Genomic DNA, 22,444 nt, shown 5'->3' with positions numbered 1-22,444 from the left:
TATAAGCGGGTAGATATAGCATTAATAAGATTCCAGAGCAGAAGACCAGAGGCAACAGCCTCTAAGGACAGGACCCACACTGGGTTGGAGGGATCCAGAAGGGCCTTTTTGTGGAAGGAAGTGAGTGCCCAGCTAAGCAAGAGCAGGGCAGGGGGATGACCAGACCACTGGGGCAGGGAATTAAGGGCACTGACTTAATTTTTTTTTTTTTTTTTTTTTTTTTGAGACGGAGTTTTGCTCTTGTTGCCCAGACTGGAGTGCAATGGTGCGATCTTGGCTCACTGCAATCTCCGCCTCCCGGGTTCAAGCGATTCTCCTGTCTCAGCCTCCCGAGTAGCTGGGATTAGAGGCATGTGCCACCACGCCCAGCCAATTTTGTATTATTAGTAGAGACGGGGTTTCTCCATGTTGGTCAGGCTGGTCTCATACTCCCGACCTCAGGTGATCCACCCACCTTGGCCTCCCAAAGTGCTGGGATTATAGGTGGGAGCCACTGCGCCCAGCATTTTTTTTTTTTTTTTGAGACATGATCTCTTCCCATTGCCCAGGCTGGAGTGCAGTGGTGTGATCATAGCTCACTGCAGCCTCAAACTCCTGGGCTCAAGTGATCCTCCTACCTCATCCTGAGTAGCTGGGACTACAGGTGCCCCCCACACCATGCCCACCTAATGTTTTGATTATTTTGTAGAGATGAGGTCTTGCTATGTTGCCCAGGCTGGTCTCAAACTCCTGGGCTCAAGCATTTCTCCTGCCTTGGCTTCCTAAATTGCTGAGATTACAGGTATGAGCCATCAAGCCCAGCCCTGACCTGATTAATAACACCCAAGACACACAGAGGTGGGACCATAACACGGGGAGCATCAAGTCCTTCCCAAGGAAGGCTGGGGAGTCAGGGGGCTGCATGCAGGGGCAAGAGAGGGCACCTGATATCTTGGTGCTGGGAGGAGTCCTGGCCAGGTGAACAGAGAGCAGCCCCAGGTCCCTTACTGACCCGGCTCTCCCATCCCACCCTGCCTTGCTGTCCTGCCCAGCTGGCAATAAAAAGGCCAGTGTACAATGGCCAGCAGGACTTGTAGCCTGAGAAGGTGTGCCCTGGAGAGCTGGGGGTGGGGGCGTGGGGTGTAGACCTCAACCTGGCTGAACCCGCAATGGCATCACACCAGGCCCTTCCCATCGCACCAGGCCCTTCCTGAGTCCTAGCAGCTCCCTGCACCCCCTGGAAAGAAGGGGCTCGTGGAGCAGATACCACATGTTGGAAAAATGAGTGATAGGGTTGGGCAGCCCTTGGAAAGGCCCCACCTGTACCCCTAGGGAGGCCCAGTGCAAGCCCTCTGAAATGACTGGCTAGGATGGCTCTGCTGTCACAGCCAAAGCAGGCTTACCTAGTATACAGTGTCGTGCTTGGGAGAGTACGTACACACCCCGAGGGACCTTAGGAATCTTCTGTCCCACCTTTCACAGATGCATTTCAAGAGGGCGGACAGCTTGCCCAGGCCTGAGGGTCCAAGGCAGGGGCAGGACGAGAAGGTTCAGACCTCCCATTTCCCAGTCTGCGCTCTTCCCTTTGGCACACCAATTGAGGAACACATCCGCTCATCTTGCCTGTCTCTCCCCTTGGAGGTTTTTTGTTTTATTGCTATGGAGATGAGATGGGTGTGGTGAGCAGGGGATAAAGAAGGAAGGAGAGGTCGATACTGGTGTCCAGGCCAGAGCCTCTCATCCCACCTCCTCCCTGGCCTTCTTCCACACCCCTCTTCCTGGAGCATTCTTTCCAGTTTCCTTTCCCACTATTAATAGTCAAGAGTCAATCCCAGGTCTGGAAATAGCCAGGAACAGAGGAAGCAGGCCCTCCTTGAAGATTGAAGCAGCCTTCCCACCCCAGGGGAGCAGACTGAAGTCTGCCTTCTCCTCCCACTGTCCCCCGGCCCCCGGGGGAGCTGGCACTGCGCGAATTCATTCAACACAGGCTTCAACATCAGCAGGAATGTCATGTCATTTCTACCCTGCTGTGATGTACTGACCTCTTCAATCCTGTCCATCACTCACCAAAGACTTTCACTCCGTCCTCTCCATCTCAATAGGTGTCATCATTCTTGGTGACTCCAATACTCACTTGGGTAAACAATGAAATACCCTGGCCTCTGTTTCTCAACCTTTTCTCATCACTACTTCATTGGGTCATTCCCATTTCCCGCCCCTTGAACTTTATCAGCCCCGCAAACTGTATCACCTCTGAAATCTCAGCATTTCCTCCTTGTATCACTGTCTCTCTGCCTTCCAACTTATCCGCTCAAGTAAACCCACATCATGATGCTTGGACTCAAGACGTAACAAAGTCTAGTAACCTTCCTCATTGCCTGTCAGCCCCTACCTGGCCATATTTCTGTCTTTCTCCATCCTCTAGGTCAACAATCCACCATTAGAATCCTTGCCTTACAAAGATATCCCCAAATTCCTTGCACCCTCTCCTGCTGTCATACCTAGCAAAACCCCCATTCTCAGATAAACCTTTGCCTCCATTTTTATACACCAAGCAGCTGAATATCGCTACAGTAAAATCTGGCCGATTGCATTAACTTTAAATTCATGATGCCATGCCTCAATTTGGCACCAAATACTACTTGACAATCACATTTTACTTCTCTAGCATAGTGGTTCTCAAAGTGTAGTCCTCTGGCCAGAAGCATCAGAATCTTTTGGGAACTTGTTAGAAATGCATATTTCATATCCCAGGCCTGCTGAATCAGGAACTCAGGGGCTGGATCCAGCCACTGGTGTTTTCACAACCTCTGTGTGATTCTGACGCTTGCTGAAGATTGAGAACCTCTTTTCTAAGAGGTTCATGTTCCTATTTCCAACATGAGTATTTTACACTTTTCCCTCAAACACTCCCTCCTCCTTTTTTCTATCTATGTCACTATAGCTGATTTCATCTAGACTTCATTGAGAAAATTAAAGCTGTCAAATGTAAACTCTTTCTACCACCAGACTACACTTTACTTATGACTGTATCCATTTTCTTCCCTCCTGTTTCAAAGATGGAAGTGTCGGCTGGGCGCGGTGGCTCACGCCTGAAATCCCAGCACTTTGGGAGCCTGAGGCAGGTAGATCACTTGAGGTCAGGAGTTTGAGACCAGCCAACATGGTGAAACCCCATCTCTACTAAAAAAATACAAAAATTAGCTGGGTGGTGGGCACCTGTATTCCCAGCTACTTGGGAAGCTGAGGCAGGAGAATTGCTTGAACCCAGGAGGGAGAGGTTGCAGTGAGCTGAGATTGCACCACTGTACTCCAGCCAGGGTGACAGAGCAAGACTCCATCTCAAAAAAAAAAAAAAAAAAGCGTCTGACTATCCAATGAAGGCCAAATCCTCTACTGGTGCTGAGTTGGCACAGGTCTATCTCCTCTGCATCTTAAGGACCCTATGAAACAGTAGAAAGAGAACACATACACAAAGAAAGCATTCATACCAGCTCTAGCATCTCCTACCTTCAAAAAGGAAACAGGTTTCTTGACTGTCCCAGCTCCCTCCAGCTGCTGCTGTATGTCTCTGGTCCCCTAGCATTTGATAAAGAGTTGTCCACACATACAAACTCACTTTCCTACCATGCATTCACTCTTCGGTCTGCCCGAATCAGGCTTCCACCTGCACTGTGCCCACTGAAACTGCACATGGTGGTTGCCAGGGACTGCTCTTTGCCAGTCTCGTCATTCAGCACAGCCAGCCACTCCTTCCTTAAAACAAAACCTGAATCTAAAGCAGAAGCTTCTGTTGTATCTCCCTGTTTCCCCCTAGAGATAACTACTATCCTAAACTTAGTGTTAAGTTCTCTGTAAAATTTTAGTAACATTTTCTGTTTCCCTAAAAACATTTAGTATTGCCGATTTTTGTACCCTGTAAGTAGAACCATATGAGTGTTCTTGTTCTTCCTTTTATTGTCCAGTATTATTCTTTAGATTAATGCTAATAGATGTAGATGTAGTCCACTCATTTTCAGTCCTGTATAGCATTCTAGAAGAATATACTATCACTTCATTTATCCATACTACTGTCAGCTGTACTGTCAACTGTACTCTACTGTACTACTATCAACATTGCGTTTTCTTGCTACTTGTATGGGGCCAAAGTAAAACTCCTCTTAAGGGCATTTTTATAAATGCACTGTGATGCATACTTGTCTCCCTACGATAAATGCCTAGTGATACAATTGGAAGTTGTGGGCCAGGTGTGGTGGCTCACGCCTATAATGCCAGCACTTTGGGAGGCCAAGGTGGGTGGATCACTTGAGGTCAGGAGTTTGAGACCATCCTGGCCAACATGGTGAAACCCCATCTCTACTAAAAACACAAAAATTAGCCGGCTGTGGTGACGGGCACCTGTAATCCCAGCTACTCGGATATAGGCTGAGGCAGGAGAATTGCTTGAACCCAGGAGGCGGAGGCTGTAGTGAGCCGAGATCGTGCCACTGCACTCCAGCCTGGGCAACAGACTCCGTCTCAAAAAAAAAAAAAGAAAAAGGAGGTTGTGGATTGAACAATATGTGCACGTCTAACTTTCTTTGATAATGCCACACTCTTTTCCAAAGTGTTTCAACCAATTTACACTACTTCATATTCTTGCTACCACTTCTTACTGACTTTAAAATGTTTGTCAATCTGATGGGTATGAAAAGAAAATTCTTATTTTGCATTTCCCTAATTACTAACATTTTCAGATGTTCTTAGGCTGTGCTTTTTTTTTTCTGTAAAATGCATGTTTAATTCTTTTTCTATTGGGTTGTTTTCTTAAGTATAGAAGTTTTGGGGGCATACCTACAATATTTTTGGAAAAGCACTGTAAGGATGATTTATTTATTTAATCATTGATTTATCAGATTAGACTCGTGGATATTTATTTTATTCTTGGGGTTCCGATCCAGCATTTCTTGTTTTGTTGCTCAAATTGTTCCAGGTTTGGCCATTACGAGCTCTTTCCTGTTGACCCTCTTTCAGGTCTTTCAGGCTGAACTTGCCTTCCTCTTCATTTCATTTTTATTTTTTTAGCACTTCTTTACTTTCTGACATTACAAGATGTTCCAGGCTTATCTTGCATTTTCCTTGTATCAGCATTAGAATCAAGCCCTTTCTCCAAGGAGCCTTGGTTCATTTTATTGTAGAATGGTATCAGAAACCAAACATGGACCTGGGTGTACCCTATGCTACTGGTTTGTCACTGCTTCTAGATGCTCTGAGTGGACAGAGCTGGGAAATATACATTTGTTTACTGTGTATTCATTTCCTCATCTGTCATCTATTTGTCTACTGAAACATGAGTTCCGACTGACTGACATCACTGCTTCTCATCAAGCATCACAGGGCTAGCCTCCTCCCCACCGGTTTACTTATTTGTAACTTCTTTCTCCAACAGCTAGAAACCTGGCTTATGTTATCTATAATTTATTTAATTATTAGTTCAATCCTAGTATACATGTCAAGTAGGCTTGAAATTGACATGCCCTTGTGAGAAACATTCTTACTACTTAGAATACACTGTTTATATGCAGTTCGTTACAGTATCTAGTTTAAAAAAAAAAAAAAAACTTTTCCAGAGTCAACTCTTGTTCTCCACCCTCCTCAGCGAGGTTATGTTATACTTTTTTTGTTTTTTTTTTTTTGAGATGGAGTTTCGCTCTTGTCTCCCAGGCTAGAATGCAATGGCACGATCTCGGCTCACTACAACCTCTGCCTCCCACTTCAAGCGGTCCTGCCTCAGCCTCCCGAGTAGCTGGGATTACAGGCACGCACCACCATGCCTGGCTAATTTTTGTTTTGTTTTGTTTTGTTTTTTGGTAGAGACGGGGTTTTGCCATGTTGTCCAGGCTGGTCTCGAACTCCTGACCTCAGGTGATCCACCCGCCTCGGCCTCCCAAAGTGCTGGGATTACAGGTGTGAACGACTGCGCCTGGCCATGTTATACCTTTATAATATAGTTAAATTGATTTTCGTAGTCTCCATTACATCCTAGGATTTCCTGGACATCCGAGATGATTATTTTTCTAAATTGACATTAAGTAAAGTTAATTCTTGGAGTACACAAATCTTTGGGTTTCAACGATCCAGAGTCTTGTGGATCCTTGTGCATCACTCACTGTCCTAAAAATAATCTTGTATGGAGTTGAGGAGTCTGCTCCTCCCAGTTCCCTCAACCTCTGGTGTCCACCGATCTGTTTTCTATCCCTATCATTTTGCCCTTTCCATAACATCAAAATGGAATCAAATGCTGTGCAGACTTTTGGCTTCCTTCACTTAGCAAAATGTATTTAAGTCTTATCTATATTGTCACGTGAATCACTAGTTTATTCCTTTTTATTGCTGAGTAGTCATTATATGGCTATATAATATCCATTCACTTGTTGAAGAATATCTTGGTGGTTCTCAGTTTTGGGTGATGGTAAATAAAACTGCTATAAACATTTGCATGTAGGTTTTTATGTGACTATAGGTTTTCATTTCGTGTAGGTAAATAAGAATGGAATTGCTGGGTCATATAATAATTGTTTGCTTCACTTTAAAATAAACTGCTAAACTGTTTTCCAAATTATCTGTGCCATTGTGCATTCCGACCAGCAATGTATGAGAGATCCTCTTTAGCATTTGGGATCGTCAGTTTGTTTGATTTTAGCTATTCCAATAGGTATGTAATGGTGCTGCATTGGAGCTTGAATTTGAATTTGTCTAATGACTAATGATGAGCATCTTTTCATATGCTTATTTGCCATCTGTATATCTTTGGTAATTTTTCCTTGGAGATCTTTTGCCTGTTTTAAAAAATTGGGTTTTTATTGTTGAGTTTTCCTTGTTGTTTTCTCTCTCTCTTTCTCTCTGTGTGTGTGTGTGTGTGTGTGTGTCTCTCTCTCTTTCTCTCTGTGTGTGTGTGTGTGTGTGTGTGTGTGTGTGTTTCCTATTGAACTCAGTAGGACTCACAGTACAATGTTCAATAGGAGTGGAAAGAGAGGACATCCTTGCTTTGTTCTCAAACTTCACAGCAAAGCATTCAATCTCTTCCCATTAAGTATGATGTTAGCTGTAGGTTTATTTGGAGACATCACTAATTAGGTGAGGGAAGTTCTCTACTATTCCTGGTTTGCTGAAAGGTTTTGTTTTGTTTTGTTTTAAATCATGAATGGATATTAAATTTTGTTAGATGGGCCAGGTGCAGTGGTTCACGCCTGTAATCCCAACACTTTGGAAGGTTGAGGCGGGTGGATTGCCTGAGGTCAGGAGTTCGAGACCAGCCTGGACAACACAGTGAAACCCCATCTCTACTAAAATACAAAAAATTAACTGGGCGTGGTGGCGTGCACCTGTAATCCCAGCCACTCAGGAAGCTGAGGCAGGGGAATTGCTTGAACCCGGGAGGCGGAGGTTTCGGTGAGCTGAGATCGCACCACTGTACTCCAGCCTGGGCAACAGAGTGAGACTGTCTCCATCTCAAAAAAAAAAAAAAAAAAAAAAAAAAATTTGTTAGATGATTTTTCTGCAAATATAAAAATAATCTTGTATGGAGTTGAGGAGTCCGCTGATCATATGGTTTTTCTTTTTCTTTTTCTTTTTTTTTTTGAGACGGATTCTCGCTCTGTTGCCCAGGCTGGAGTGCAGTGGCACCATCTCAGCTCACTGCAAGCTCCGCCTGGGTTCATGCCATTCTCCTGCCTCAGCCTCCCAAGTAGCTGAGATTACAGGTACCTGCCACCACGCCCGGCTAATTTTTTGTATTTTTAGTAGAGACGGGGTTTCACCGTGTTAGCCAGGATGAGTCTCGATCTCCTGACCTCGTGATCCGCCCGCCTCACCCTCCCAAAGTGCTGGGATTACAGGCGTGAGCCTCCGTGCCCGGCTCATATGGTTTTTCTTATTTTGCTTCTTAATGTGTTGAATTGCGTTGATTGATTTTTCAAATACCGAACTGTCCATGATGAGCCTCACTTGGTCATTATGTCCTTTCTATGTAGTGTTGGATTTGATTAGTCATTAGGGAAATAAAAATTAAAACCACAGTGAGATACTACTTAATGCCTACTAAAATGGCAATAATGGAAAAGATAACTGTTGGCAAGGATCTGGAAAAATTGGATTCACAAAAAAAATTGCTGATTGACATGTAAAATGGGGAAATTTTACACTTTGGAAAATAGCTTGGCAGTCCCTCAAAATACTAAATAAAGAGTTACCATATGACCTAGCAATTCCAATCCTAGGTATGTACCCAAGGGAAATTGAAAACATGTCCACACAAAAGCTTGTACACAAATGTTCATAGCAGCATTATGCATAATAGCCCAAGGGTTAAAACAACCCAAATGTTCATCAGCCGATGAATGGATGAGCAAAAATGGAAGCTCCATACTGTGAAATATCATTTAGCAATACAAAGGAGTAAGGAACGGACACACATGCTAGCATGGATGAACCAGGAAAACAAAAGTGAAAGAGAAAAGCTTGAAAACACATCAAAGTGAAAGAAGCCAGTCACAGAAGACCATGTAGCGTATGATCCCATTTACATGAACTCTCTAGAATAGGTGAGTCCATAGGCAGAAGTAGATTAGTGGCTGCCTACTGTGCGGCTTTTCTTTTGCTGTGTCTTTAGTGTGAAGGTTTATGTTAATCAAGGCACGAGTGGGCTGGGCTTCACAATTTGTTGTTGCTATGAATACCTTCAGTGCACCCGGGGCTGCAAAGTCCTCCAGTAATATCTCTGTGGGTCTCTGCTTGTCTGTAGCCCATCCTTGTTTGCTGCTTCTCAAAGAGTCTGCCTTTTGCGGCTCCCCCCCAGCTGTATTCCACTGTTTTTATTTGAGATGCATCCTCACCATGTTGCCCAGGCTGGAGTGCTGTGGCACAATCTCAGCTCACTGCAACCTCCACCTCCCAGGTTCAAGTGGTTCTCCTGTCTCAGCCTCCTGAGTAGCTGGGACTACTCAGCACGTGCCACCATGCCCGGCTAATTTTTTGTATTTTTAGTAGATACAGGGTTTCACTGTATTGGCCAGGCTGGTCTCGAACACCTGACCTCAGGTGATCTACCCACCTTGGCCTCCCGAAGTGCTGGGATTACAGGCGTGAGCCACTGCGCCCTGCTGCTCCACTGTTATTTTTTACTTCACACTTGCTGGCCTTGTGGAACAGGGGAGGGGACCATTTCCTGATGTTCTGTTTAAGTCTCACTCAGGCCCTGGGAAGCTGAGCTTGAGGGTGTGGCCTTCACAGGCATTCCTGCCTCTTCCTAGATGTTCCGGCTGGGTTTAGCCCACAGCTCTGCTTTGCTTCAGGAATAAGGAGCTGTTTTATCTTTCCTGTTCTCTTCCCTGGCTGCGGGAGGTTTCCGCCAGTGCCCTCAGGCTGTAGATTTTACTGACCTCCACCTGAAAGGCTTTTTTCCTGCCCTATGGGGATGTGGTGGGTATGGAGTTTCAGCGCCGGCTGTTTTATTTCCCCAGCCAGCCCCACCCACAAGGGTTTGCTTTTTCAAGGCTTCCTGTGAGCACCTGGCGGGGTTCCCAGGAGTAAACTGCCCTGTGTTGTGGACCTTACCATGCCTACAGCTCATAGGGCTTCACATTTTCATACTAACCCATACACAGCTTTCAGAAACTCATTTAAAAATTGTCTTTAATCAGCTGGGTGTGGTGGCTCACGTCTGTAATCCCAGCACTTTGGGAAGCCGAGGTGGGTCCATCACGAAGTCAGGAGTTCGAGACCAACCTGACCAACATGGTGAAACCCCTTCTCTACTAAAAATACAACCGGGCGTGGTGGTGCGTGCCTATAATCCCAGCTACTCAGAAGGCTGAGGCCGGAGAATCACTTGAACCTTGGAGGCTGAGGTTGCAGTGAGCCAGTGAGCTGAGATCACACCACTGCACTCCAGCCTGGGTGACAGAGTGAGACTCCGTCTCAAAAAAAAAAAAAAAAAAAAAAAAAAAAAAATTGACCTTAATGTTCTTACTGAACTTTGTCCATGTCCCAGGTAAAGCAAGTGCGCTCGGGTCCGGTTGCTCCCTGCAGTTGTCCATCTGTCTCCACTTTTCAGGGTCGTTTTCTTCATGACCTCAGGGCTCAAGAAAAGTCTTAACTTTTTGGCTTCTCAGCGGTTTTTTTTTTTTTGAGATGGAGTCACCCAGGCTGGAGTGCAGTGGCACAATCTCAGCTCAGTGTAGTCTCTGCCTCCTGGGTTCAAGCAAATCTCCTGCCTCAGCCTCCTGAGTAACTGGGATTACAGGCGCCTGCCGCTATGCCCGGCTAATTTTTTGTATTTTTAGTAGAGATGGGATTTCGCCATATTGGCCACACTGATTTCAAACTCCTGACCTCAAGTGATCGGCCCGCCTCAGCCTCCCAAAGTGCTGGGATTAAAGGCGTGAGCCACCGTGCCCAGCCTCTCAGCTTTTTTCTTATAGTCAGAGTAGGAGCAAAGTTCTTTCCAGTCTCTGCTCTCATTAGCTGAAACTGGAAGTCCTATTTCTTTTGATGAACACAAATTCTTAACTTTGACACTAAATGTATCAGTCTTTTTCTTTGGTTTGCGCTTTTCATGTTTTGTTGATGGACAATTGTATATGAAACAATTCCTTTTACAGACACATATTAGAGCAGAACAGACTGTGCTACAGAAAGTTCACGTAAGGCCAGAATGATTTGATCTTTGAATCCTGTTTTGGAGTTTCTTTATGAAAAAAGTACCTATTCAATTTTTTTTTTCCTTTTTTGTGGTTTTATACCTTTATTTGATGTATTCGACAGTCAGCAGTTATTTCTCATCCACACTGACTGTCTATAGATTTTTGAAAGTGGTAACAGGCACGTGGGTAACCAAAGTATAGAGCTTGTTTGGTGACTCTTCATCCTCATCTGTTTCCTGGACAACCGCACAGGGATAGGTATGGGACATCCTTTATTCCTTTGGCCCAGACAGCTTTGATGAGCCTGATATCAATGCGCACATCTGGAGTTCCTTCATGGCAGATTTCTGGATCTCTGTGAGTGCCTGAGGGACATGCTGCTTGAAGCCCACTCCAGGGTGCTCTTGGGATTGTTGACGGTGCATTCTCGGGTCACCGCCTCATTGATGGCAGAACGGCCTTTCTTCTCACCACCCTTCTTCGCAGGAGCCATTTTACCGCACCCAGGTTGGAAAGGCTCAATTTCTTTATGATTATAGGATAAATGATTATTTCCATTTTCCTTGAGTCACTCTGGTTTTTTCTTTCCCAAGAAATTTGTGGCGGGGCACAGTGTCTCATGTCTGTAGTCCCAGCACTTTGGGAGACTGAGGCAGATGGATCCCTTGAGCCCAGGAGTTTGAGACCAGCCTGGGCAACATGGTGAAACCCTATCTCTACAAAAAATACAAAAATTGTAGCTGAGCATGGTGGTACATGCCTGTAGTCCCAGCTACCCAGGAGGCTGAAGTAGGAGGATTGCTTGACCCCAGGAGGTTGTAATGAGCCAAGATCACACCATTGCATTCCAGCCTGTGGGATGGAGTGAGACTCTGTCTCAAAAAAATAAAAAAAAGAAAGAAAGAAATTTGTCTATCTCATCTGCTTCAAATTTATAAATATTTGCCCATAAAGTATTATGCTTTAAATAACTTATTATTTTTGTACCTCACATTGTTTACTTATGCCTTTGGATTTTTTTTTCCCTTTTGATCAACCTCTTCAAAGACTTTTTGGCACTTTATTAGCCTGTTTAAAAAAACCAATTATTGATTTTGATATGTGGTATTGTATTTTGGTTTCTATTTCTTTGGTTGTTCTTTCATTCCTCCATTTTTTTCTTTAGGTTTGTTTTGTGGCTTTCTATTGTTAGACTGAAGGTGGTAGATAGAGGATCAGGCCTGGGCTGGTCTTAAAGGAAGACAATGGAAGTTGGAGCGCGGCTCACGCCCTCAGAATGCGTGTTCCTGCCCCCACCCATACCTAAAGGTTTCTAAGAGAATTAGTTACCCTAGATCAGCTGAATGAGGAGTGAAAAAGCCAAGCCTGGTTTTATATGATTTGGGATAATATGCTAGTACCAGCCCAAACTGGACGGTGACAGGAGAAAAGCTCTATATCCTGAAGGGTGGTGTAGAAAGAAAATTCTCCCAGTGGCCAGGACTTTAAAGAATACATTTCCTTTGTTATTAACATTTAGGAAGCAGAAGACTATTCCAGCTAGTTCAAACTAGAGGTTTAGTTACTACAACACTGACTCCTGGTTGGTTGTGTGGGTTCGGTAAGGTCTACTCGACTCTTCCTCTGGCAGAATTTGCTTCTGGATTTTGTGGTTCATTCTTTGGCAGTTTTTTAGCTATTGCCATGAATATTTCATTTACATTCACTGATGTTTGAGCGGATGTCTTCATGAATAATAAACTATTGTCATCTGCATAGGACTGTGCTTTCTGGAAATCTACTGCTCTTTTATTTGCTAGGTCAGCCTTGTTTCCTGATAAAGGATTACAATGTTAGGACTTGCTTGCCTCTGAAGTTCTTTAACCCAATTTTTTGCTCTTGCAAAGGACTCCTCATTTGTGATATCATATACAACTATGGCTGCTTGTGCTCCTCTGTAGTACATTGGTGCTAGGCTATGGTATCGTTCTTGACCAGCTGTATCCCATATTTCAAACTTTACTGTAGTGTCATCAAAACATACAGTTTGGGTTAGAAAAGCAGCCCCAATGGTACTCTCTTGAAATTCATGAAATTGGCCTTTCACAAAACGAAGCACTAGGCTTGATTTGCCAACAGCGGACTCTCCCAGAAGTACTAGTTTGAACTGGCATATTTTATTTCCAGTATTTGGCCCATTGGGTCTTGTTGCGCCTCGACTAGCCATGTCCAAATTTGAAATAAGTCCCTAATTTCAGACTCTTCAATGAACTTCCAGAATTCAAGGGGCCAATATTCTTCTTTCTGGAGGTAAAGAAACCCGAGACCGCGGCAAACCGAGCTGCGGGTTCGAATCTTCCTGGCAGCAAGGCCCAAGCGAGCATTTAACCAGCCCAGTATGACTTCCAAAAGAAGAGACTTATGATAGAGTCAAGTTTCTAATACAGAATTATTTTAAGTGTTTTGAACTTAATTTTTAATAACATGCATGGGTCCCTCTCACTAATGTTTCAACAATAGGGAAAAATGAGAACAGTGTGGACACTTGTTTCATTGGAAGGTTAGGGGGAATAATTTCTCATCACTAGGAATATAGACAAATGACTGTCTGGACCCACACAGTTAACCAGCCCATTTCTCCACACTGGTACAGTAGTCACCTGTGAAAAAAAAAAACTGGAACTTACTAATTTGGGCTTTTCAAAAACATTCTTTGTTTAGAAGGAGATTCTAAAGTTATTTATGATGCTTAGCCATAGTATTCAGGCAAATGTTCATTTCTCCTGGTACCTGTATTTAAAATGTACATTCCACATTTTAATAAATTAACCGCAAGAAAATAATCCCACATATACAAGGTCGGGGGTGGGGAAGAGTATTAATGGTATCTTAATTATACCCAGTCCTGTTTTTTTTTTTTTAAATGGGGTAAAAATCAAATGCAACCCCATCTTGTTTTAGGAATTTTGAGAACTAATAAATGCACCTTAATGGACAGTGTTCCTTTCAAACATGTGAGTTCTTTAACAAAAATGAAATAAACCCAGGTGTCTGTGATTTCTAATTAATCACTGCTGGCCATTACATAGGTTTTGTTGTTTGGGGCGGGGAGGGGAGGGGGCTTTTGTTCCCTTTTGACGTAATATAGTCAATGCACTAACAATTATGTATATTCAAACTTGATTATTTTAAATTCGATCTTCAGCTGTACTGTAAATAGGGTACTGTATTGTAGTCTCCATATCTGTATTACTTTTCTGTAATATTTAAGAGTTGCTTAAAAGTATACAAAATGTACAGTTACTAAAACAGCTAATTATTTCTCTCTCCCCCTTTGACAGGAAGGGGCTTCAGTTGTTCCGCCATGGCTAGAACCATAATAAACAATGTACCCGTAATTTGTAACATAAAGTATTGCAATATGGTAGTAACAACAACAAAAAAAGAATACATTTCCTGGTCTTTTCTTTTTGAAGGAAAGGTCCACTGAGGCGAGGCTCTGAACAGATTCATCAGCAGGAGCTAATCATTTTTAAAACAATGCTAGGGAACTCAGAAGGAACAGCAATGGAGAATCAGTGTGACTTGGAAGGTTAGGCAGGTGTGTGGAGGGACCCACAGGGATCGGTCTGGAGTGTGAGGATATTTGCCTGACGCCAGAGAAAGGCTCTGGGTAATCAGATAGGCAAGATGACCCCTTCAGCGTATCAGTTTTCTTCTCCATCGCCTAATGATGGCGCTGTGGACCCGTGACCAAGTGGCCGTGGTGGAGGGCGGCCCGTTCTGGACCTGCATGTGCCCTCAGGCTGCCACGTTTCTGTCAGCAGCGCCGTTTCTGGACTTCCAGAATGCTTTATTCACCATCACAATTACCCCAGAGACCATAGGCTTTACCAAGGAGCTTACTCTATGGCAGAATAAGTGGCCTGTTAAATTTAATCAGACTTAGCGTGAACCCCACACGGAGCTAAATAATGAAGCAGGAAGGAATATGGCTAGAACCCAGGGGATTCCCCATGGTGCCATCGTAAAAGTAAATGGAAAGACCTCTTACAGACAGCACCTTAAACACTCATCCCCGGTAAAATCCAGTATCCAATACTAATGTTGCCAGTGGTGCGAACTGATGCTCGATGGTGGTGGAAGTGATGACCTCACCAGACCCGTTCAGGAGAAGAGGTCTTGAGCACTGTTTCTGACTCGTGCCTGATTCTTTAGCCACCTCAAGTATTTTATTAGCCAACGCATTATCTTTTTAATACATTGACTTTCTCTTTAAAGCAGACAGAGTTAATTTCTAATGTTTGAAAGACTCCTGGTTTTTTCACGAGGATATAGGAGAGCAGATCAGGAGGGCGAATGGCATTCCCCCCCAAAAAGACATGTTCAGGTCCTAATCTCTGGTACCTGGTACCTGTGCAGGTGACCCTACTTAGAAATAGGGTCTTTGCAGATGTAATCAAGTTAAGATGAAGTCATACTGGATTAGGGAGGGCTCTAAATCCAATGACTGGTATCCTTATAAGAGGAGAGATATGTGGCCGGCCCCGGTGGCTCACACCTGTAATCCCAGCACTTCAGGAGGCTGAGCAGGGTGGATCGCCTGAGGTCAGGAGTTCGAGACCAGCCTGGCCAACATGGTGAAACTGCATCTCCATTAAAAATACAAAAATTAGCCTGGTGTAGTGTGTGTACCTGTGGTCCCAGGTACTTCGGAGGCTGAGGCAGGAGAATCGCTTGAACCCACAAGGCGGAGGTTGTAGTGAGTGGAGATCGCGCCATTGTACTCCAGTCTGGGTGACAGAGACTCTGTCTCAAAAAAAAAAAAAAAAAGGGAGAGTTATGCAAGGAGGAAGGTCTTGTGTTGATGGAGCCAGAGATCACAGTGACACAGCTACAAGTCAAGGAGTAGCCAGGATTGCTGGTAAGAGGCAGGAAAAGAGTCTTCCCTGGTGCCTTTGGAGAGAGCATGGCCCTGCCAGTTCTGGACGTCTAGCCTCCAGAACCACGAGAGAATATATTTATGTTGTTTGTAGCCACCTAGTTTGTAGTCATTTGTTAACGCAGCCATAGGAAAGAAATGCATGATTCATTCAAGGAACGCCGAGTCTGAAAACATCGACTTCTGGGACCTGGTTGAGTGGCTGCGTTCCCTTTCATTGTGAGTCAACACAGTTCCCAGTTTGCGGGCCCTACACCTAGGAAGTCAGTGAGCTGCCCATCCATTCTGATCCTAAAGAGCACACGAGCTGTTAGCTGCTGCTCGAAAGAGCCTTGGTTAGACCCTTGAGATCGCCACGCTGGTCTTGCTGCCCACTGTGGAAACACACACACCTTTTTTCCTGGAAACGAATTTCTGTTATTTTCTCTACACCAAGGAACCTGGTGTCCATCCCCACTGAAATCAGCAGCATTTGCTATTAACATACCTGACCAGTGAAGGTCAGCCACAAGAGTTCTCAGAACATGTGAATAGTCCTCCTCTTAACAATATCCCAAATGTAATGAAATCCAAGCCACCATCAATTATAAGATGCACTATTATTTTATGAACCACTTAGAAAAAAAGCCAGGCATGGTGGCTTGCACCTGTAATCCCAGCAATTTGGGAGGCTGAGGTAGAAGGATCACTTGAGCATAGAAGTTCGAGACCAGCCTGGGCAACATAGGGAGATCCTGTTTCTACAAAATTTCTCAGGTGTCATAGTGCACACCTGTGCTCCCAGCTACTTGGGAAGCTGAGGCAGAAGGATCACTTGAGCCCAGGAGGTTGATGCTGCAGTATATCATGCCACTGCACTACAACCTAGGTGATGGAGCAAGACCCTGTCTCAAAAAAAAAAAAAAGAAAAAAAGAAAAAGCACCACAGTCAAAGCGTGACCCACAATTATTTATAATACATTCTCATTTCAGAGACATGGAAAGATGTGAATCTTAGAAGTCAGGAATTACGTTGCTTAAAGCCTTGTAAAGGGAGTGTCATTTGAGTTCTCATGACACACCAGAGCGTGAGTGAGCAGGACATACATGATAAACACTCTGTTTCTCCAAGACTTTTTTTTTTTTTCTTCTTCTGAGACAGAGTATCTCTCTGTCTCCCAGGCTGGAGTGCAGTGGTGCTATCTCCTGGGTTCAAGCAATTCTCCTGCCTCAGCCTCCTGAGTAGCCAGGATTACAGGCGTGCGCCAACACGCCCGGCTAATTTTTGTATTTTTAGTAGAGACGGGGTTCCACCATGTTGGCCAGGCTGGTCTCGAACTCCCGACCTCGTGATCCACCTGCCTCGGCCTCCCAAATTGCTGGGATTACAGGCGTGAGCCACCGTGCCCAGCCAAGACTTTGCATTTCTTCCTATACATTGCTCCAGGGAATTTCTGACAACTCAGCTTTATTTAATGTGGGTTTCCATTGAGTCCAGGTTTCAGTCATCCAACTAAGAAAGCAATGAGAACTACCTGTAGCTGCTTGAGTCAGCATATTGGATCCAAAACCTACGGTTTTGCATACCCATACTGGGTAATTCAGCCTGATGTAAAATTACAATCATCCTCCTTTTGATACAGCACCCTTAGTTAAATATCCATAAATATTTGCAAGTTTTTTTTGTAGATATTTTTAGTGTGTGAGCCTTCTCCTAGGTCAGAGTCTGTGTTTCTCCTCCTGGGACATATTGGAATCTGACTGTTGTTATAGGTTTGAAGAAAATAAAGAGCGGCGGGGATCATGATGAGATTTGGCTTTCGGTGCCAATGAGCTGAAGTGAGGTTATTGAGCATCTTACAGGAGAGCAGTGGTAGAGCTTCCTGGCAAGTGAATTCTATTGAAGATGGAGATTTATGGGTAGTCTGATTCATCTACAACCTCTCATGTCACCATTTAATTCTCTAAGTTGGCCAGGCACAGTGGCTCACGCCTGTAATCCCTGTACTTTGGGAGGCCAAGGTGGGCGGAGCATCTGAGGTAAGGAGTTCGAGACCAGCCTGGCTAACATGGTGAAACCCCATTTCTACTAAAAATACAACAGATTAGTTGGGCATGATGGCGTGCACTTGTAATCTCAGCTACTTGGGAGGCTGAGGCAGGAGAATCCCTTGAACCTGGGAGGACGAGGTTGCAGTGAGCCGAGATCGCACCATTGCACTCCAGCTTGGGCAACAGGAGCGAAACTCTGTCTCAAAAAAAAAAATTCTCTAGGTTCTATTTTCACATAAGAGACCTGGTGAGCTTATGAATTAAGTTAACACCCTAATTCAGCAACTCACGGAATTAAGCTTTTAAAGTCTTTTAAAGGGCCCTCTCAGCCCTTCAGCTGCAAACAAAGAGACTCCTTGAATGTGTTCTTGGAAAGTCTCTGGTTTTCAGTCTGTGCTTTCATAGGAGGTTTAGGAATTTGAATTTGTTGTTCTCTTTCTTTAAACCAGTAGTTTTTACTGGCAGTGATTTTGTCTCCCTCAGGAGACATTTGGCAATATCTGGAGACATTTTTCATGGTTACAACCGGAAAGGGGCGTGCATGTGTATTACTTGCATCTAATACATAGAGGCCAGGAATGCTGCTAAGCATTCTGTGTATAATGCATAGGACAACCTCCCATAACAAGAAATATCCAGTTCAAAATGCCAATAGTTTCAGAGTTGACAAATCCTGTTTTAAGCTATTCACCACTATAAGAAGCAACCGTCCAGGGCTGGGTGCCGTGGCTCACACCTGTAATCCCAGCACTTTGGGAGGCCAAGGCTGGAGGATCACTTGAGCCTAGAAGTTTGAGACTAGCCTGGCCATTATAGTGAGATCTCGTCTCTACAAATTATAAAAAAAAATTAGCTGGGTGTGGTGGTGCGTGCTTGTGGTCTCAGCTACTCGGAGGCTGAGGTGGGGGGACTGATTGAGCCTAGGAGGTCAAGGCTGTAGTGAGTCCTGATCGTGCCACTGTACTCCAGCTTGGGCAACAGAGCAAGATCCTGTCTTACAAAACAAAACAAAACAAAACAAAAAACAATCATCCCACAAATTCCTTAATTCCCCAAATATGCTGATATAGTCCCTTAGCAATTTAGTATCTTGCCAGATGACACTATGATGCCATCAATAGTAAGAAGCACTGTTATTTTATGAACTACTAAGAAGAAAAAATGCCTGTCAAACCCACACATTGCACTGCTTCTTTTTTTTTTTTTTTTGGAGACCGTGTCTCACTCTGTCACCCAGGCTGGAGTGCAGTGGCACGATCTTGGCTCACTACACCTCCGCCTCCCAGGTTCAAGCTATTCTCCTGCCTCAGCCTCCTGAGTAGCTGGGATTACAGGCTCCCGCCACTACGCCTGGCTAATTTTTGTATTTTTAGTAGAGATGAAGTTTCACCATGTTGGCCAGGCTGGTCTCAAACTCCTGACCTCAGGTGATCCACCTGCCTTGGCCTCCCAAAGTGCTGGGATTACAGGCATGAGCCACCGCGCCCAGCCTTTATTGCTTTTTAAAACACATTTGGTGAGTGTGCCTTTCATACTCTGGCAGCAACCACTGGGCCACACCAAAGCCACTTCCTGGGCACTTCACTCTAGATTAGAGGTGATAATGTGACTGCTTATCCTTGAGATATCATGGGACACTTGCAAGTATTCCTTAATACTTGCAGAATTTTGACTGCCCTTTGTCCCCAGTAAGGCCTGACAACCAATCCTTGAAGTCTTGCTGCTGGCGGCTACTCCTGATAAACATTTCTGCTTTTCAGTAGCAAAATGTGTGTGTAAAAGATTTGGGGATACTGTCCAGTGTATGGAGTAGCTGGGATTGCTGGAGGCCACATTCAGGGCTACTTTGAACATCACCCAAGCCAGGCTGCAGATTCAGGGAGGCCAGCGCTGCTTACCCATGCCAAGCACTAGGTGGCGCTGTGGCCCGGGATGAGTGCTTGGCCTCACCTCCATGCATGATGTCACCACTCCTGCCTGCAGAGCCCCTCACGGCTGGAATGAGACTGCTAGTTCATGGTGGCACTGTCACCTGCTTATGCTCATCCCAGGGGAGGCTGGCAAGGCAAAGAGCTGGCATTTTCATAGGAGCATCACCATAGGAGGCAGATTCTGCTGCCATCAAGTCTCACGGGGTGCAGAACTCCCAGATATAGAGAAATGGTTTGGGTACTGGCTGGCACAGAGAACGGGATGCAGCCATCAGCCCCCTTCCCACCACTCCCTTCTGCTTCAGACAGAAAACTAGGAATCACCTTAGATTCTCTTCTTCCCTCACTTAGGACATCAGCAAGCAGTTGATCTCCAAAACAGTCTTGACTCTATCCACCTTTTGTCTCCAGTGTCAATAGCTTCCTATGGCCAACCCTGTTCATTCCATCTGGATTACTGTGATTGCCTCCTAACTTCTCTTCCCTCTTCCACACACGCTTCTTTCCAGTCTGCATTCCCCAAAGCAGCAGGAACAGGTTTCTCTGTAAGTCATCCTATAAAACTTCTGTGCTTTAATGCCTTCAGTGGCTTCTTTTTTGCGCCAAGAATAAAATCTGGAATCTGCGTGTTGGCCTTTGAGGAGGATGATCTTATGTCTCCTACGTAGGATGTGATTTTTTTTTTTTTTTTTTTTTTTTGAGACGGAGTCTCGCTCTGTCGCCCAGGCTGGAGTGCAGTGGTGCCATCTTGGCTCACTGCAACCTCTGCCTCCCGGATTCAAGCCATTCTCCTGCCTCAGCCTCCCAAGTAGCTGGGATTACAGGCACCCATCACCACGCCCAGCTTATTTATTTTGTATTTTTAGTAGAAACAGGGTTTCTCTATATTGGCCAGACTGGTCTGTAACTCCTGACCTCAAGTGATCTGCCTGCCTCAGCCTCCCAAAGTGCTGGGATTAAAGGCATGAGCCACCACACCTGTCCGAATGTGATTTTTAAGAGAGCATTTTATTCTCAAAAATGTCTGGTTTGGACGCTCAGTTGCTGTCACTGTCATAAGACCCTGCATTTTCTCAGCCCTGAACCTGACCCCTCCTTACCAAACTCCATTCCTGCTTGTCTTCTGTCAGCTCCTTTCCCTACTCAGGGGCTTTGCAGATTCTGTTCCTTCTGCTGGGAACACTTCTCCTCCCATTCTTCACACAGCATTCTCCTTGCTATCCTTCAGGGCTTAGCTTAACCATCATCGCAGAGATGCCTTTCCTTCCCTCATTCAACATGGTCCCTCCCCGTTCGTCTCTGCATCATTTCCTTCCTCACTTCCTCCGTGTAATAAGCAGATTTGATGGCTGCTCTGTCCAGGTGTTTAGTCTCTGCCTCCCCACCAGAGTGTTAGCTTCTTGAGGGTACGACTCTCTGTGTCGTGTTCACCATTGTGTCTCCATTGCCTGACACAGAACCTATTTCCTCAAGAAATGGCAGGTGAAGCCACCAGGCTGCATGCAGTCCGGGCACTCGGCCTTTCTTTCTTGGCACAGCTCACCTAGTACTGAAATAGTAATTTGTGTAATTTCAGTTTATCGTCAGTTTCTCCTAGATTTAACTTCCATGAGAACAGGGCCCACGTCTTTTTTGCTTAAGCTCAGAACAGGGCCAGGGCAGTTCAGGAAGCATTAGTCTGTGGAATTTTCTGCGGGCCACATGCCTGGGAGCTGGGGAGGAGGAGACAGAGGTGTTCCTGGCAGCTGGTTCTGGGGTAGCATATTGAGAAACTTAAAGGGGATGTGTATGGGGCTGGACGGGGAGGGCAGGGCATGCATGACAGCCTCCATATGTGGTGGGCCTCGTTGGCCTGGCCTCCCCTTCAGCAGCATTTTGCTTTTCTGACCCTGCTGCACTCCAAGCTGCCTTCTTGGAGGTTTCACGCCAGGCGTGGTGGCTCACACCTGTAATCCCAGCTCTGAGGGAGGCAGAGGTGGGAGGATAGCTTGAGCTCAGGAGTTCAAGACCTGCCTGGGCAATATAGCGAGACCCCATTCTCCACAAAAAGGAAGAAGAAAAAAAAAAAGACAAAAAAAAGAGATTTCTTGAACCTCTGAAAATTCTGGATTCAACAAAGACCCAGGCCTTTAGCAAGGCAGACAGCAGGGCTGCGAGCAAGGCCTCTGAATCCTGGGGAAGAACTGGAGAAGCGTGGTGAGGAAGCCTCCCGGCCCTAACTCCATTCTCTGTTGTCTTTACAAACAGCACTCCAGACTACTACTACAAAGTCATCTAACATAACAGCATCGACTCCAGCATCCAATGTCACCATCATGGCTACAGCTACAGCCCAGCAGAGCACAGTCCCCACTTCCAAGGCCAGCGAAACCTTGGCCTCGGTCAAGGCGACCACCCTTGGGGTATCCAGTGACTCACCGGGGACTACAACCCTGGTTCAGCAAGTCTCAGGCCCAGTCAACACTACCGTGGCTAGAGGAGGCGGCTCAGGCAACCCTACTACCACCATCGAGAGCCCCAAGAGCACGAAAAGTGCAGACACCACTACGGTTGCAACCTCCACAGCCACAGCTAAACGTAACACCACAAGCAGCCAGAATGGAGCAGAAGATACAACAAACTCTGGGGAGAAAAGCAGCCACAGTGTGACCACAGACCTCACATCCACTAAGGCAGAACATCCGACGAACCCTCACCCTACAAATCCACTTAGCCCCTCACAACCCACTTCGATACATCCTGTGGCCACCCCAACAAGCTTGGGACATGATCATCTTACGACAGTTTCAAGCAGTTCAAGCACTGTGGCTAGCCCTGGCTACACCTTCCCAAACCCAGGGATGAACACCACCCTACGTAAGTAATGCCTGGTTTTCTTCAGGTACCAAGAAACTTTTCAG

The 22,444-nt window shown here is 45.3% G+C and overlaps 1 protein-coding gene and 1 pseudogene across 1 annotated transcript in view; one reads left to right on the top strand and one right to left on the bottom strand.

Moving 5' to 3' along the window:
- PODXL (podocalyxin like) overlaps nucleotides 1-22,444 on the top strand; it is a 64,608-nt gene that overhangs the window by 25,187 nt on the left and 16,977 nt on the right. Inside the window, exon 2 of the mRNA XM_009243230.4 lies at nucleotides 21,792-22,400. Coding sequence (XP_009241505.1) covers nucleotides 21,792-22,400 — 609 coding nt within the window. The remainder of the gene's footprint in view (nucleotides 1-21,791; nucleotides 22,401-22,444) is intronic.
- On the bottom strand, nucleotides 12,146-12,982 carry LOC100939833 (ras-related protein Rab-5A-like; annotated as a pseudogene).

Source organism: Pongo abelii, chromosome 6 (genome assembly GCF_028885655.2).
Source record: "Pongo abelii isolate AG06213 chromosome 6, NHGRI_mPonAbe1-v2.0_pri, whole genome shotgun sequence".
NCBI lineage: Eukaryota > Metazoa > Chordata > Mammalia > Primates > Hominidae > Pongo > Pongo abelii.
This window is presented reverse-complemented; position numbering and strand designations above follow the sequence as displayed.